Here is an 18,738-nt window from a genome sequence, read left to right on the forward strand (position 1 = left end):
TCTGTAGTTAATATCTCTTGTAATGTCTCTTATCTGGTTTTATGAAAGGGTAATATTGGCCTCAAAATGAGTTGGCAAGGATTCCCTCCTTTTCAATTTTCTGGAAGAGTTTGTGTATAATTTTAATACTACTTTTTTCTTAAATATTTTATACATTTCATCAGTGAAGCCAACTCTGCCTGAATTTAATACCTGTTATGGGGATCTATGATCAGTAATCTTTGATGTTACTATTGTTTTGGGACACCATGAACCAAACCCATATAAGATGGCAAACTTAATCAATAAATGTATGTGTTCTGACTGTTCTACTGACCAGCCATTCTCTGTCTCTCTTTCTTCAGGCCTCCCTCTTCCCTGAGAAACAACAATATTGCAATTAGGGCAATTAACCCTACAATGGCTTCTAAGTGTTCAACATTTCTCACTTTAAAAGTTAGAAATAATTAAGTTTAGTGAAAAAGGCGTGCTAAAAGCCAAGACAAGCAAAAATCTAGGCCTTTTTCACCAAATAGCCAAGTGGTAAGTGCAAATGAAAAGTTCTTGAAGAAAGTTAAAAGTGTTACGTCAGTGAACGCATGAATGGTAAGACAGCAAAACAGGCTTATTGCTAATATGGAGAAGTCTGAGTGGTCTGGAAAGAAGATCAAACCAGCCACATTTCCTTAAGCCAAAGTTTAATCCAAAGTAAGGCTCTAACCTAATTTTATGAAGCCTGAGAGAGAGATGAGGAAGGTGCAGAAGAAAAGTTGGAAGCTAGCAGAGATTGGTTCCTGAGGTTTAAGGAAAAAGGCCATCTCCAAACATAAAACTGTAAGATGAAGCAGGAAGTGCTGCTGAAGAAGCCACAGAAAGTTATTCAGAAGATTTAGCTAAGATAATTGATGAAGATGGCTACACTAAACAACAGATTTTCAATGTAGACAAAACAGCCTTCTATTAAAAGAAGATGCCATTTAGGACTTTCTAGCTATAGAGAAGTCAATGCCTGGTTTCAAAGCTTCACAGGACAGGCTGACTCTCTTGTTAGGAGCTAATGCAGCTGGTGACTTTAAGTTGAAGCCAGTGCTCATTTACCATTTCAAAAACCCTAGAGCCCTCAATAATTATGGTAAGTCTACTCTTTCTGGATGATAGCACAACTGTTTCCAGCATGGTTTACTGAATGAGTATCTTAAGCCCATTGTTGAGACCTACTGCTCAGAAAAAAAATCCTTTTAAAATACTCCTGCTCATTGACAACGCACTTGGTCACCAAGAGCTCTGATGAACATGTACAAGGAGATTAATGTTGTTTTCATGCCTGCTAACATGACATCCATTCTGCAGCCCTGATCAAGGAGTAATTTTTAACTCTCAAGTATTATTATTTAAGAAACACATTTCATAAGGCGGTGGCTGCCATAAATAGTGATTCCTCTGATTGATCTAGGCAAAGCAAATTGAAAACCTTCTGGAAAGGATTCACCATTCTAGATTCCCTTAAGAACATTCATGATTCATGGGAGGAGGTCAAATATCAACATTAACAGGAGTTTGAAAGAAGTTAATTCGAACCCTCACGGATGACTTTGAGGGGTTCAAGATTTCAGTGGAGGAAGTAACTGCAGATGTAATGGAAATAGCAAGAGAACTAGAATTACAAGTGGAGCCTGAAGATGGGACTGAATTGCTGCAACGTCATGATAAAACTTGAGCAGATGAGGAGTTGCTTCTTATAGGTGAATAGAGAAAGTGGTTTCTTAAGATGGAATCTTCTCCTGGTGAAGATGCTATGAATATTGTTGAAATGACAACAAAGGATTTAGGATATTACATAAACTTAGTTGATAAAACAGCAGCAGGGTTTGAGAGGCTTGACTCCAAATTTGAAAGAAAGTCTGTTGTGGGTAAAATATTATCAACTAGCATTTCATGTGACAGAGAAATTTTTAATAAAAAGAAGAGTCAACCCATGCAGTAAACTTCACTGTTTTCTTATTTTAAGAAATTGCCACGGCCACACCAACCTTCAGCAACCACCACTCTAACCAGTCCGCAGCCAACAACATTGAGGCAAGACCTTCTACCAGGAAAAAGATGACGACTCTTTAAAAACTAAGATGATCATTAGCAATTTTTAGCAATAAAGTATTTTTAAATTAAGGCATGTACATTTTTTAGACATAATGCTATTTGTGTAGTGTATGTAAACGTTATGTTTATACTATACCATAGTCTGCCATAATAGATTATGGGTGAGCTAGCCTGGTGACTAACTATGTTACATTTATACTCTACCATAGTCTATTGGTGACTCACCATAATAGACTATGGTATAGTATAAACATTTATATACACTAGAAAGACAAAAAAATTGTGCACCTCACTTTATTGTGATATGTACCTTATTGCTGGGGACTGGAACTGAACCCACAGTATCTCTGAGGTACATCTGTACTTGAGGGAGTTCCCCCTGTCCATTACCAGGTTCTTTCTCTGTGCCACTCCCTCCTCTTTAGTGCTCTGCCCTGTGAACTCTATCCACCTTGGCCTGTCTGGACTAGCAGCTCCATGTCCTCAAGTGCAGAGATACCACCAGGCTCCACTCGGGGTTGTTCTCTTTGCACCATGTCCTAGAGCCTCTCTTAAGGCAGTAAGCTGGTGCAATTCTAGGCCTCACCTTGTATCTCTTCTGTCTTCCAGAGAACATTGTCCTTTGTTGCCTGATGTACAGTGTCTTATTTCATACGTCTTGTCTATATTTTTGTTTGCTTGGGGTTTTTTGCTTCAGAGAGGAAGTTCAATCCAGTCCCTGGCCCTCCGTTTTTTTCTGAAAGAATTATCGATCAACTGATTTTCAACAACATTGTCAAGTGCAGGAGCACGAAAAGTATAGAAGGCTCTCTAATTTCTTCTCTCCCTAAAAATGTTTCACTTGCTGTTCTTGCTTCCCTCACGAATTCTTTGGGCCACTTCAGCTCAAATAGAGCCAATATATAGAGGGATTACATTTATAAAGATTATTGAAAAATGACAAAAATGCTCCTGTCCCAGGCATTCAGGGCCAGACTGGTGTCAGAAGATGTGGTCATTGTCTGTGGAATTAACCTTAAGTGCTTGCAGCTCATGCATGAATTCTCAACCTTCTTTGGATCCACTCTTAGCTCACCAATTATCCACAACTCAAGCCAACTATGTGTCAGACCAAGAAATCCAGGGGGAGATGATGATGACGATGATGATGATGATAACAGCAATACTAATATCTATTAATAATATTTGATGAGCACTTTTACTCCAAACATGACTCTAAATGCTTCACATTATTTTATTTAATTCTCACAATATCCCCATGAAAGCAATACTATTTTATGCTCATTTTAAAGATGAGGAAATAGAAATCCTGAGAGATTTTCTACTGAAAATGCCCAAGGTCACACAGCTAGTAAGTGGTGAAGTAAAGGTCTAGTTCTAACCCCCATGCCACCCTGCCTTTTGAGAGCAGCTGCCTATGAGGCAGGGAATACAGCAGCCAGGCTCCAGCTGTTAGTGCCTCTGTAGGAGGTATTGGTGCTTCTCAAGCTCACACATTGAGGAAGACCCTTCTCTCCGTCATCCAAGGAGGTAAATTATCATCAACATCTGTAACAGATAACTGACTGAATTGTCATTCTGGCTCTTACTTTCTTGGACTTCTTCAACATTCTCTTGGCTTCTCTTTTTACCAAAGGTTGGAAGCATGTTTCCTTGCAACTAAATGAATGGACTGGAGTAAAATGAAAATAAAACTTTCTTTAAAATCTCTCAATCAGTTGTTTTATTTTTAAATAAATCCATGCTTGTCTAGAGCCCTGTGGGTGTGCTGGCAGCATTTGAGAAAATCCTGGGCCTGGGAGCCAGCAGACACCTGTGAACAATAATGAACCAGGATCCTCTGCAACCTGAGCTTCTAAAACAATCTCGTTGCTTGCCAGACAACGCGAAAATATGCCTATTGACCTCCCTGCTTCCCTGGCCAGGCCAGGGTTCCAGGAAGCCCAGTGGTGTGTATGCATCTGAGCAGGGGAGGAGGCAGGAGGTGCAGGGGGATGGGAATTTTTGTGCAGAGTGGGTGCATATGCCCATGGAATATGGGGAAGGAAATCCATATAAATAGATGATGTGCCCAAGTCTTGGCCAGTGCAAATGCCCCATGGAGCCTGTGGTTCAGTGCGTGATGGCTTGTGGCCTCCTTCCCCACCCAGTGTTTCCCTGCTACCCTTTCCTACAGGAATCAGGCAGGACATCAACAAACCCGGTTTGTTGATGCTTTATATTTCCTCACATATTCCAGTGATAAGGGCTTCTATCTGTTGAGCTCACCAAGAATCAGGCACTTCATACACAGTTACGATATTTCTACATGAGGGCTTTGAGTCTGCCCATGTAACAAAATGGAGGCTTAGAAATTTGGTGAAGGTTCAGAGTCAGCAAATGGTGGAGCTGAGCTAGGCCCAGGTCTTTCTGATGAGAAAATGTCTATGTTTTCTCTGTATACACACAGCACCCAGGAAGGCATGGCTGCCTCCAGCTTGGTGACACCCAAGACCACACCAGGCTCAACTCCACCAGCAAACACAGTGTTGAACAGGGTCACAGAGGGACTGGTAAGAGTAGGGGTGAGGAAGAGAAGAGCAGAGGAATAGTGCAAGAAACATTTCAATAATAATAATAACTGAAAATGATATCCAGTCATAATTGACTGCTTACTATAGTTAAAGCAAATAAGAAGGAGACCGTTAGCCTAAGGTTGTCTGTATATCTGGAGCTCTTACAGAGTTAACCCAAAACTTAACTTGGAGGCATTTCTTGTAACCAATTTAAAACAACAACAACAACGACAACAAAACTGAGCTTTATCCAATCACAGGCAGCCAACTAGCTAGTCCATTATATAGCTAGGGATCTCCCCTTGAACTATACCCAGATAAAGCAAATGCTCAGCTGTAGCCAATCAAGTAATTTTGTCAACTTTACTTTTGCATTCAGCTTATAAAAGCTGGTTGCTCATGCTGCTGTGGTGGAGCTCTCTGAACCTCTTCTGGTTTTGAGTGCTGCCCAACTCATGAACTGTTCTTTGCTCAAATAAACTCTGTTAAATTTATTTTGTCTAAAGTTTCACTTTTAACATGCTGTGCCAGACACTATGCAAAGCACTTTACATTATCTCCTCTAAAAGAAATAAATTCCTTAAACTAGCCACCTATGTGGGCAGGAAGAGTAAAAAGTCTCCTCTGCTAGATGGCATGGCTGAAGAATCTACCTCACGAAGATCCAGACCTCATGAACAATAGACACCCTTTACAGGTATGAGAACTCACTGAGCTGCACAGGCAGGTGGATGATTCCTCCCACCAGACTCTCTCTCTCTGGTGGAGATATAGATGCCTTTCCCACCCACTCTTAGGAAGGCTCTGCTTTCCTGTAGACATGTCTGGCCACCGTGATTATCCAAGAGTTAGAATATTATCTCAGGGCTGGCCTGAGACATGTGCATGTCTCAGACAGGCTAATGAATCTGAGGCCCCTTCAATAGCTTAACAATATTTGTTCCATATGTGTCAGATAAGTGTTCTCAATGAATATTTAAATGTCCCCTAGTATGCTTTCTGTCTCAACAGAAGTGGACCATGGTACGTTTTGCCACATTTGTGTGGTGTCGAGTGCAGACATCTGAATTAACTGGTACCATGTTTTCCATTTATTCTGCTGCTGTCTTAGTGGTCCTTGTAGATTGACACCTCAGACCCATCAGCCTGCCCTTTTGTATGATTCCACTGGCTGTGGTGGTTTTGTGAGGGTCATAAATGTCCTTCAATCAGAGACAGGTGCCCCAAAATTTATTCTGCTAGTAACATTCCTGCCTTTGCCAATTGTGAATTCCTCCTAGCCTTTCTTGAACCTGTCTCCATTTCCAGCCTGTGCTATCTCTCAAAGTGACAGGTTGCCCTTGGGGAAATAGGATTTCCTTCTCTGTGTTTTAAAGTTCTCCTGAGTGTCTAGATTTTTGTCATAAGATCCAAGTCCTGTTCTACACCTTCTCCATTATTTCACACACTTTGTAAGTCTCTAAGGATGAAAGAGGCAACTTCTTTGCCTCTCTTTCTTAAAAATTACACTCCGCTATTGCTCTAGTTTCTTGATGCTATTTTTTTTCTCACTGCAAAGGAGACCCCTCTTCTTGTGTACCTGTGCTTGACATCAGGATTTAAATACAACTGCTTGCCTTTGGTATTGTGGCCTCACATTCCAGGCTTCCCTCATGTCTGATTTCAAAACTGAATCCACTCCAACCACTGAAATGGATTTGCACTTCCACCACAACACTCAAGAGCAAGAAACATTGCATTACTTTCTTTTTTCCTAATTCAAATTCCATCTGGCTCTCAGTCTCTACTTCCCTGGGCAGTGAAATGCCCAACATAACTCACTACTGGGGATACCTTTTCTTCCCTAGGGTCACCCAAGAAGCCAGTGAGACTCTCATAGTCTTGAAAACTTGGGGAAGGACCTCTCTGGTCTTCAGCCTATCACTAAGATTCTCATTGCCCATGTTGTCTATTTAAAATGGGTAGTGTCACATTTTATATGGGGCGCAGTGTTTGTTTGCTGCTACTCCCAACATCACATCCTTTAGGGCCCAGTAACTGACAACTGTGTATAATCCCCTGGAGGCCTTGACACAAAGGTGAGGTGCCATTTTCACCATGTATGGACCTTACCATCACCTTCTCCTCCACCTCCAGGAGTCACCCCAAACACCAGGCACCAGCTTCCACCTCCTTCTCCTCAGGCAGAACCAAGCTTGGGCCCCTAGTGTAGAAGGGCTATCTTCTGGGTGCCAGGTGCAGCAATCACTCTAGGTGTCTGCTGCTAAGCCCAGAACTCACCTTTCCAGGGACTAAGCTTCTGCTTGAGGACTTTCATAGCCGCAGGGGTGTGCTTAGCTCACTGTGCAAGCCAGAAGTACCTGGAAGTTAATGACCTGGAAGCAACCTCAATCAATGACTTGAGGATAAATACATCAGCTCCTGGTCCCTATGGTGGAACAACACAGGGAGCTGTGTTTCACACAACCTCCCAGTGGGATGGAGCCCGAGGTGCCCTCAGCAGTAACCTGTTGGTCAACACACCCTGCATTAGCTGCCCTCCATGCCTGGGCTCACTTCTCCACTCTGCCTACTGTGTGCCTCCTGTGGTCACCTCCCAGATTGCCCACAAACTCTTGTCCTAAGGTCTGCTTCAGGGAACCCCAACCTAGGAGCCCTGGTAGCTTCTGTTCTGGGCTCTGAAACCCAAAAGCTATCAACATCTCCAGAGGCAAATGAGTCCAGACCTAGTCTGCCCTTATCTGTTAATAAAGAAAAGAGAAGAAAGAAAAATGACCTTTTTCTCCTTCTGGAGTCTCCTCCACAAAGAGGATAAGAGAAATGAACAACACCATATATTTTACCGCCATAGAACAATTACTAACTGAGCACCTACTGTGAGGCCAGCCTGGCCCACAGCCATCTAGGGGATAAAGAAGAAAAATTAGAAGGTGCTGATGACCCAGATCTCAGGAGAAGAAAATCAACATTCTTGGTGTGGGAATGAACAACAGTGGAGTACTGACTCTGAGACACATGTCCTATATTCACATCCTCAGGTATTTGTTGGGAAAATTAGGCCTCAAGGGAATGCAGTGACTTGCTCAAGCTGAAGGTCACCTAATCCAACCATGGTGTGACCACGCCTTGGCCAGCAGGGTCTCTTGCCCTGATATAGGGGGCTCTGGTTGGCAAGGAGAGGACTTTGGCAGTAGTAGTAGGCCCTACATTTGACAGGACCCAAACAGGGCTTCTCTAGGGCTGAGTTTTCAAAACCATGTACTTCAGCTCCACCCAGCCCTTCTAGGGAAGGTGCAATTCAGAGAAGCTACAACAAACACTCACAAAATGGGTTAATAACAGTATGGCAAACCCCAAATTAATTGCCCACGCAAGTAATGCAGTCCATATGGGGGCCCTGGAGAGCAGAGACAATGGGTGGATTCTCTCCCTGTACTCAGCAGGAGTCAAAGTCACTGAGATTGAGGATCCAAAGTTCTCCCAGAGCCATGAGTGGTGGCTTCATCTTATTCTGGCCTCCTTGCCTTTAACTTCTATAAAGAGAGTTTTGCAGGGCTTGAAGTCATTGCTGAGACAAAGTGGAGGTTGTGTTTTGTTGCGCTGTGAGCACTTTCTCAAAGAGAGGGTCTGTTTGGAGTTCTGCTTCCCTGGCTTTCCTCTACTAAAGGTCAAGAGCTTGCAAACACTGCAACGTGAACTATGCATTAAAATTTTATACACTGATATATATTTTACTGAACTTTTTAATAACCCTGGGAGAAATAGCTTTAAATAATTCAATATGGTGTTGGCCCCGAGCTGAACTATGCTACAAGTAACCATGTATAAAATATGACACTAATATTGCATACCTTAATATAATAAATGTTTATCTTGATAATAAGCCATTTGAATTCTAGTAATGTGTGAGTTACGGTTGCTATGGCACAGTCTTGTTAAGGTTTTAAATGAGACATCAACAGCAAAAGCAACATAAATGTACACATTAATCTACTTGCTATTTATAAACGAACCAACTGGACAGTGAATAGCTTATTCACAAATAAAAGCTTTAAATGCCATTTATGAGGCAAGTGAATGACTGGAGGAAGTTTGCTGCCAGTAATGTATGTTTTCCTCAGAGCTACCTTTGGGATTTTATAGATAGTCCAGCATGAGGACAGAGGTCAGTTTCCCCACCCAACAAGGAGGCCATTGTCAGAGGAAGGAGCCATTGATGCATAGTAGGTGTTCAATAAATTCTTATTGGAAGACTTTAAGTGGCTGCCTCAGGAAGAAGAATTTAAGAATTTGAGTGGTTTCCAAACCTGGCTATGAATCAAAATTACCTGGACGTTGTGTTAAAAATACAGATCTCCAAGTCCCGCCCAGATACAGAGTTAATCTTCAGATTTTCAGCCTAGGAATCTCACCCCAAGTCTACAGTCAATTTGCCTTTTAAAAAATTTTAAAAATTCTACAAGTTTTTTTTTATTTTGTTTTGTTTTATTGTTGTTTTGTGAGGAGCTAGGGGTTTGTTTGTTTGTTTGTTTTTAGAAACAAGGCCCCACTGTGTTGCCCAGGCTGAACTCAAACTCCTGGGCTCAAGCAGTTCTCCCACCTTAGCCTCCCAAGTAGCTGGGATTACAGGTGTGTGCCCTGCACCCAGCTCTATGGGACTTTTAAGGAGAGAATCTTAAAGTTGGAAGAAACCCTGGTGATTATCTAATCCAAACTCTAAAATCACATAGCAGGTTTGTGGGCAAGCTAGGACCCATCTGCGTTCTGATCCCATACCAATGTCCCAACATTGTTTTCACCAGGCCTGTGTCTCTAAGCTGGGGCATGTGTCCACTAGTTGGATTAGTCAGGACTTGAATTTTAGTTACAAGTGAAAATAACCTAAGGCAAATCAATTTAACCCAGAAATTACATGGCTTTAGGTACAGCTAGATCCCAGGATTAAAATGATGTCATTGGGGTTTACCTCTTTCCACCCTTCACTTATGCTTTCCTTTGGGTTGGTTCATTCCCAGGCAGTTTCCTCTACTAGCGACCTTGAAATTTCTAGGCTACATATCAGCGGTTTACCCGCCCAAGCTGAAACAGGCCTTCTCTGTTGCAAGAGTAGCAGTAGACGCCCAAGGGCTGATACTCATTGGTCTGCTTGGGCCACATGTTAATTTTTTTTTTTTTTTTTTGAGGTGGAGTCTCGCTCTGTCGCCCAGGCTGGAGAGCAGTGCCATCTCAGCTCACTCCAACCTCCACTTCCTGGGGTCAAGCGATTCTGCTGCCTCATCCTTCCCAGTAGCTGGGATTATAGGCATGCACCACCACACCCAGCTAATTTTTTTTTTTTTTTTTTTTTTTAGTAGAGATGGGGTTTCGCCATATTGGCCACGCTGGTCTCAAACTCCTGACCTCAGATGATCCAACTGCCTTGGCCTCCCAAAGTGCTGGGATTACAGGTGTGAGCCACCATGCCCGGCCCCTGTGTTCATTTCTGAAGCAAGCATTGCACTCAGAGGAATGTAACCTGAGTTACGGGTATACCTGGGACAGGGCAGGGTCCAGCCATGGACAGAGAGTGGGGAGGGGTGGTTCCCCCAGAGAGAAATTGAGCCGCTGGTACCAGAAAGGGAATAGAGGCAGGGCAGGAAAAGCAACAGAGCAGCTGTCTCCTCACCAACACTGTGCCAGCCACATGCGAAGTGACAGGTGAATGCAGGCGTCTTCTGCAGCTCCCATCTTACTCACAAAAAGTAGTTTAACACATCAATATTACGTTAAAACAAGCCCAGAAGTAGAGTGCAAAATTCTCATGAATTTTTTAGAGGAAACGAGTAATTTCAAAGAGCCCTCAAGCTTGCAGCAGCCGATGCCGGCTCACCCCAGACTCCCAAGGGCGCGGAAAGGGAGCTCAGTAGGCACATTCACTGGCGGAGTCTGGGAAGCCTGAACTGCAGGGTCTGGCCCTGAAATGATCCGCTGCTTAAATTATTCATTATTTGTTCTCTTGATAAATCTAATATCTCTCCACTCCGATTGTAATTCCCTCATGGCAGGGCCTGTTCCCTTGCCCCTCCTCGATCTTCCCTTGTATAGAAGGACCTGAAGGTCCCACTCTCCACTCCAGCCTCAGACACTTTGCCAAGATTGGGTCCTACTGGAGGGCAGACATGGGGTAGTCAATGTGCTCTAAGCCCAAGCTAGGGAGAGCTTCAGACTGAAACAGGTTTAGCCCTGGCACCACCAGACAGGCCAAGCACTGTCACCCCGGATTCCTTTTCTCTGATTTTGGCAGCTGGGCTGGAGGACATGGGCATGAGGCCATCCATTTGTCCCACTGGGTGATCCTGTTCTTGGCCACTATGCTAGAGATGAGTATGAGCATCTTTGCCTTCAAGGTGCCCCTACTCTAAGCAGAGAATGGGGCAGGATCTTGAGCATCAGGACACCATGTGTGGTTGTACAGGTTGAGCACTGCACAAATGTCCCAACTCAGGGGGCCAGTCAGCACTCACTTGCTCATCTGTGAACTCTGGCACAGGGCTATCTGCCCACAGGAAGAGATACAAAACCACCATAGGGCTAAGTGGCAGCCCTAAGGATGTCATGTTCCTAAGACCAGAGTCAGGTCTGAGGAAGAAGCTGGGAAGCGGAGTCATGGGAGTCTGAGGCACCAGCCCCAATACTGGATCCCCAAACCCAGCAATAGGGAGAGGAGGGAGCAATTGTGTGTTAGTAAAAGAGCAGAAACCTTAGTTAGAAGCCAGAAAGAGCCTGGAAGCCAAGAGAGACAATGAGAAGTCAGAGGAAGTAGGCAGGTCAGGGAAAAGCTGGGAGAATCTATGAACTGCATATTTACCTCTAACCCATTCCTTGCCCTTCTCCTGCCTGCTCGGTGTTGCAGGGAACTGCCTTCCCCAGGCTCTCTAGTTCTCTGACTTCTGGGTAGTGTTGTGTGCAAAATCTCTCTTTACTGTTCCAACTCTGGCTACATGCTGTTCCCTTCATCCAGAATATCCTTCTCCACCAGCCTAAATTTTTCAGAACTCAACTTACGTACCACCTTCTCTAGGAAGTATTTCTACCCACACAGTCTGAATTGCACACGTTTTCTTCAAGCGCAACAGCGTCCTGTGCTTCCCTGTTATAACAGACCATATTGTGTTGTTCATCCGCTGATATAATCTATTCCCATCCCACCTCACATGGGCTCTGAACTTTCAGAAGGCAGGGTGTCATCTCTCATCTCTGTATCCCCAACATCTAGCACAGAGGAGGGGTCCAATAAATGTTGGTTGGATGCTTACTCTTTATCAAGGGATTTGCATATGTTTTCTCATTGAATAATCACATAACCTGGCATGGCACAAACTGTCATTATCATTCTCACTTCACAGATGAGTCTAAGTGACTTTCCCAAAGTTGCCCTATTAAAAGGTAGTTCTTGGCTGGGAAGGGTGGCTCTTGTCTGTAATCCTAGCACTTTGGGAGGCCGAGTTAGGCAAATCACCTGAAGTCGGGAGTTCGAGAGCAGCCTGGCCAACATGGTGAAACCCCGTCTCTACTAAAAATACAAAAATTAGCTGGGTATGGTGGCACATGCCTGTAATCCCAGCTACCCAGGAGGCTGAGGAAGGAGAATAGTTGGAACCTGGGAGGCAGAGGTTGCAGTGAGAAGAGATCGCACCACTGCACTCCAGCCTAGGTGACAGAGTGAGACTCCATCTCAAAAAAAAAAAAAAAAAAAGTGGTTCTTGAACCCAAATTCCCCCTTGTCTTTAGCCCTTCCCAGCTCCTGAACAGCTTCTCCTACTTGAATGTTTTCCTAAGAGTCTTAGCAAAATCCGCCCCTCCCACCCCACCCCAAGATGGATAACACCATTGCTAACCTCAGCCTTGAGATCTATGAGTTTTCTGGAGTTAGAATACTACCTAGGTTTAAATCTCTGTTCTGCTATTTGCTAGATAACCTTAGGGAAGTTGCTTAATCTCTCCAAACTTTAGCTTCTTTATCTATAAAATGGGTTCAAAAGAGTCTCTACCTTGTAAAGCTGTGTGAAACTTAAATAAGATGAGATATGCAAAGTCTTAGCATACCACCTGGACCATAGAAAGAATTTTAAAATGTCAGCTAGTAGTAATAGAGTAAGTTGATTAATCAGATTATGTATTCTAACTCACTGCTTCTTAAACTTCAATGTGACCGTGAATAAACTGGGGGTTTCCTTAAAATGCAGATTCTGACGCAGGAGGTCTGGGGTAGAGCCCCAATTTTGCATTTCCAATAAGCTCCTGAGTAACGCTTCTGCTGCAGGTTCACCAGCCACCCTTTGAGTACCAAGGCTCTAGGTCAATTAGGAGCAGGACCTTGAGAGTCAGGGGCTTAAAGGGGAGTGGAGGTGTATTATTTTGGAGTCAGGGGTCCTACCTGAGGTGGGATGAAACTGTGAATTCGGGAGAGGGTTCTGCGCTGGACCAAAAGGCAAGTAATAAGAGGGCAGAAGGGTGCCCTGCAGACCAGTGTCCTCAGCTTTTCAGATTGTGGCAGAGGGGCAAGAGGAGAGGAAAGAAGGATTGGGACTTCCTTCCTGGGACCTGCCCTCTCACCTGCAGAGGGGTGAGTCTTACAACACATGTGCATGTATCTAGCTGCCAACTGCTGCCTCCATCTGTCCTCAGGGAGGAGTGCTGGGGCCACAGAATGGCCAAGAGGCTGGGAACAACTGGTCCAGAAAGCAAGTAGCCCTGGGTTCCTGTTCACTGGGCAGTAATGGCCCATCTCTCTGCCCTGCATCCCAGCTAGGGGTATGCAGGAGGTGTAGGGAGGCCCCGAATGGCTGAGCTCCTGAGGTCTGAGTCTAGTCTGGCTCCCCGTCTGCCCCCCGCAGGCAGCACATATACCCCACCCAGAGAAGGGCCCGCAATTTCTTTCTGACCTTAATAGTGGCCTTCCAGCCCTGGCACCCCACCTGGTCATTTTGCTCAGGCCTCGCTTGATGAAGCCTAATAGGGGCTTCATCCTAGGCCCACCATGCCCCAAGGTTTTTGGGGAGGGAGTGTGAACTGCAACAGATTTCTAAGGGAAGCATGTCTGTCAATAAAGTTTAGATTCTAGGAACTGCCTATGAATGGAGTGTTGTCAAATAGCCGCCACCACATCCTATGTGATGACCAAAAGGCTCCTTTTGCTGGCTTTGGGTTTTTAGCATATGCACATCATTTTTTAAAAAGTCAGGGAGCACAGAAGAAATTATAAAAGAAGGCCCCAGATATCACCCTCCCTCCCCACCAACTCCCAGTGGGGCCACTCTGGACTCTTCCAGTTACTGCTGAGGGTATTTCCCTCCAAGTCTCCAGATAATATGATTTTAACATACTTTCTAGACTTAATGATTTTAGGCATTATTTCTTAGTGCACATGACTAAACTCAGGTTACGCAGGAAACTATTTTAAATTTCTCATTTTGATGTCTTTATAAGTGTAAATACCACCTTTATACTTCTGCTCCTAGGGCCACCATGCCTCCAGAGTGTCTCTTGACTCTCCCTTGGCAAGCTAAAGATATTAACTTCTCTCCTTACTCTCCCTACTCCTTCCTACCAACCCAAGATGGCTTTACTTTAAGTTTTCTTTTCTTTTCTTTTTCTTTCTTTTCTTTCTTTTTTTTTTTTTTTTTTTTTTGAGATAGGCTGTCACTCTGTCACCCATGCTGGAGTGCAGTTCTGTGATCTTGGCTCACTGCAAACTCTGCCTCCTGGGTTCAAGCAATTCAAGTAGCTGGGATTACTGGCACGCGCCACCACGCCCGACTAATTTTTGTATTTTTAGAAGAGATGGGGTTTCACAATGTTGGCCCAGTTGGTCTCAAACTCCTGACCTGAAGTGCCTCGCCTGCCTCGGCCTCCCAAAGTGCTGGGATTACAGGTGTGAGCCACTGCATCCAGCCTTACATTATGTTTTCAAGATTGATATTCTGTTCTACAACTACAATTAAGGTTTATGTTCTTTGTTTACAGGCTGAATCTAACAACTGAAAATCAAGAAGCAATGTTTACATCATTATAACTAGGCAAATATTGATGGCAATTCAGCCGATACGGTAAAGTATTATGAGCACATTGCTTTCCTTGCAAACTTTGTTTTTCCTGGAGTTTCTATTTATCTTTCTTTTCTCTTGTCCTATTTGCTTATATCACGTCCTCACTTTTTTCAAACTTTCCATCATATCAAATATTCTAAGAATTATACTAAAAACATTTAATCACCAACCAACCCAATTTAATTCCATTTATGGGGATCACTTTATAGCAGAGACCAATCAGAATAGACAGAGCCCTTGTCACCAAAGCACCAAGGCAGGGTGCTGGAAGCCCCTGGTTGTGCCCGCCATGAACTTCTCAGAATCCAGATCATGGCAAGGTCCAGGAGATCTCAGGAAGGTGCTGGCCAATGGAAGAATGGTGGCTCTTGTTAGCTGCTATTTACAAACCCACTCAGAAGTACTTAAAATGGCACATCCTGGCTAGCCATCGGGCCTGCTAACAAGTCATTTTCCCTGTGCCCTCCCCTCATTTCCATCTAAACTTGCTGCATTCTGGACTTGCTCTCCAGCCCCCTTCCCCACCCTGCTGTGCTGCAAGGGATCCCCTGTGTCCTAGACCCCATGTCTTCTTTCTTGGTTTATCCCTCTTGTTTTGCTAAATAGAAGATTAAGTTTTACTATTTTATATTCAATTCAGAGGATGATCTTAAACATATTTAACCACCAACTCATTAAAAAATTTTAATCACTGGGCATCTTGTTACAAAGTTACACAAAGACTCTAATATTTGAAAATCTCGTTTTCCTAAAGTTACCACCAGTGACATCCTATAGTTGAAAAATTGCTGTTTTGCAATTGCCTGAAAGTCAGAAAACAAGAGAGGAGGCCACAGTAGGCCATCGTTGGTGTGGAATTCCCATCTTCCTCTTGGGATGCTTCATGTACCAGGGTGATGCAGGGGTATACAATACATCAGCTACATCATTATCAATCTAGGTGTTAAATACCAATAGATGATTAATTGTGTTCTTGTGATTTAGTTAAAAATTAAATGCAAATGGAAGTTCTAAAATTGTCCCCCTGGATCTCAGTGGGTCATCTTTCACAAGACCTGAGGTGCCCAGAATCCTACTTCTGGTACCACTGCTTTATTCAACACGCAGTTACTGAGTGTTTCTTATACCCCTGTCTCCTGTTCTCCGGGAGCTCACTATTTAGAAGTGGGCACAGACAAAACAACACACCATGACACCAAGAGTGATCAGTAATGTGATAGAGAGAAGCACAAATGACTGTGGGGGCACTAACGAGGGACCTCACCCAAAGGAAGCAAAGTCTAATCAATTGCTTAGATGGATGTACAGATAAGTGGGTGCATAGGTGGATGGACGGATGCATGGATACATGGATGGATGGATGTATGGATGGATAGGTAGGTGGGCAGGTGAATGAATAGGTGGGTAGATAAATGGATGGATGGATGAATGGATTGATGGATGGATGGATGGATGGATGGATGGATGGATGGATGGATGGATGAGTGGATGGATGGATGGATGGATGGATGGATGGATGGATGGATGGATGGATGGATGGATTAGTGGATGGATGGATGGATGGATGGATGGATGGATGGATGGATGGGCGGGTGAGTGGATGGTTGGGTGAGTTGGTGGGTGGGTCAATGAATGGATGAATGGATGAGGAAACATCACAGAAGGCAGTAGAGAATGAGGGCTCAGTCCTGATTGGAGCAATCATCCCTTCCCTAGACTGTAAGGGGTGGAGACAATATATGAGTCATCTCTGGATTCCAGTGCCTGGCACAAGCCTGACACATGGTAGGCATTCAATAAATGTTTGTCAAGTGTATGAATCAATGAGAGCTAATGAACACCAGGCATTGGGAGAGTTCAGCCAAATGTCTTCCCCTTTCTGGGCCTCAGTTTCCCTCCGGGTAAATTAGATATGAAAACACCCACCACCAGAATTTATAACACTACTGGTGCTGCAAAAGGTAGACTATGCTTGTGAATCTGCTTTTGAATTCACTGTGCAGCAGGCCTCAGAGAAGCAGCATCTTTTACTTCACCCAGTTTAGCACTCCACCCTTTGATATGTATGCATTAGCTTGATGCCTAACTATCGCAACGTTGGGATATGTATTGTTATGATCATGTCCCTTTGACAGATGAGGCTACTGAGGCTTGAATGGATGGATAAGCAACCTTGAAGCCAGACCCACCAATCCTGGCTCTGCTGTGTAAATCTGGGCAGATTACTTTACTTCTCTGAATCTCTCAAAGATGTAAAGATTAAACGAGATAAAGCATGTAAAGTGCCTGGGATGCAGGAGGTAATTAATGGTGTTTCTCTTTGTTGCCCAAGCCAGGAAGTTGCAGAGACTGGATTGTGTTCTTTTTACCAAAGCATAATGCTACTGATGCTTTTAAGTTAATCAACGAAAAAGATTAAAGTTCTGGTTGCCATATGGTGCTTCAATACTTGTAGGGAAGATTTCAGTAACACACTGTGGAACCTGTAATATTTAGAACAACTCACATTGTCAGCGAGCTGCTGTAGCCGTCCCCATTTGCTGCTCCACCACTCCTTGCGTGCAGTATGTGTCATTTCTTTTCCCCGCCTGCCCCCTGGTGGTAGATTTGGGGACCACAGGCTCAGCCTCTTACCAACAGGCCTTGCAGGCGAGCCAGGCTCACGGCCGCCCCGCATCGCCCTCTGGTGACTGCTGCTAGCTAGCACTTTGCAGAGAAGGAAAGGAGGAATACTGTATGTGCCAAGGAAAGGATTGAAAATGCGCTGGCTGGATCTCACTCCCCTGCTCCATCGTTCACTGGTTGTGTGACCTTGGGCGTATCACTTAACTTCCCTGCACATTAGTTTCCCTTATTGGCAAAATGGGTAATACACCCACTCAGAGTTTTTGTGGTGAATAAGATAACTGAGGTAAAACCCCTAGCACAAAGTAGATGCTCCATAAAATGTAACTTCTTTCCTAACAAAATGAAAAATAAACAGTACATCATCAATTATTACAAACTGTCTTACCAGTTTCATAGCAGAGTCAAGTATCTTGATAGATTGGGCCACAGGGTAGGTCAGTTTAGAGGGCAGGGGGAGATAGACAAAAGGGGATTGTTAGGAAAATTCAAGGCTTGAGTTACAGCTGAGGATTGCAGGTGAAGATTCAAGAAGACATTGAAGATCTCTAGTCTAGGGGGAGTGGCCAAGATGGCCGACTAGGAGCAGCTAGTGTGTGTGGCTCTTAGGAAGAGGAACAGAAGGGGTGAATAAATACGCACCTTCAACAGAAACCTCCAGATACTCGCATTGGGACTAATCAAGGAGACAACTCAACCGGGGAGGATAGAGAAAAGCAAGGCAGGACGACAGCCCACCTAGGAGCAACATAGAGCCAAGGGAACCTCCCCTGCCCAGGGAAGCAATGAGTGAATGGGCTACCCCAGTAAACCACATTTCTCCCACAGTTCTTTGCAACCCTTGAATCAGGATACCCCTTGTGAACCCACTTAGTCAGGGCCTTCAGCCTGACACACGAAGCTATGTGGAGTCTCAGCAGAGCACCCACTGAGGCACGCGTGCATGGAGACCCAGGAGCTTTAGATACTCCAGCTCCGGGCTTCCCAGGAAAAGTAACTGCAACTCTGACAAAGTAGGTTTGACCCATATACATACACCTAGGAAAAAGGCTGAATCCAGGGGGCCAAGCACTAATGGTCTGCAGGCCCCACTTCCACAGTGCCTCACAGGATAAAAATTCCAGCCAGCCACCAGTAGCAGCATTGCGCCTCCCTGGGATGGAGCTCCTGGGGGTAGGGCAGGCTGCCATGTTTGCTGTTATGGCAACTTAGGTGTTCCAGTCTGTGGGCTTTGGAGAGTCCAAACTGACCAGGGGCAGAAGGGATCCCCCAGCACAGCACAGCTGCTCTACCAAAACATGGCCAGACTGTTGTTCTTTAAGCAAGTTCCCAATCCATTCCTCCTCACCAGGCAGGACCTCCTAACCAGAGCCTCCAGCCACCCCACCAATGTT

The 18,738-nt window shown here is 44.4% G+C and overlaps 1 protein-coding gene across 1 annotated transcript in view; it reads left to right on the forward strand.

The window, feature by feature from the left end:
• The window catches only part of SPSB4 (splA/ryanodine receptor domain and SOCS box containing 4), a 134,326-nt gene extending 119,473 nt beyond the window's left edge, over positions 1-14,853 (forward strand). The window contains exon 3 of the mRNA XM_054552712.2: positions 14,637-14,853. Within this exon, the coding sequence (XP_054408687.1) occupies positions 14,637-14,641 (5 nt within the window). The 3' untranslated portion in view covers positions 14,642-14,853. The remainder of the gene's footprint in view (positions 1-14,636) is intronic.
• The last annotated feature ends 3,885 nt before the right edge of the window (positions 14,854-18,738 follow it).

Source organism: Pongo abelii, chromosome 2 (genome assembly GCF_028885655.2).
Source record: "Pongo abelii isolate AG06213 chromosome 2, NHGRI_mPonAbe1-v2.0_pri, whole genome shotgun sequence".
Lineage (NCBI taxonomy): Eukaryota > Metazoa > Chordata > Mammalia > Primates > Hominidae > Pongo > Pongo abelii.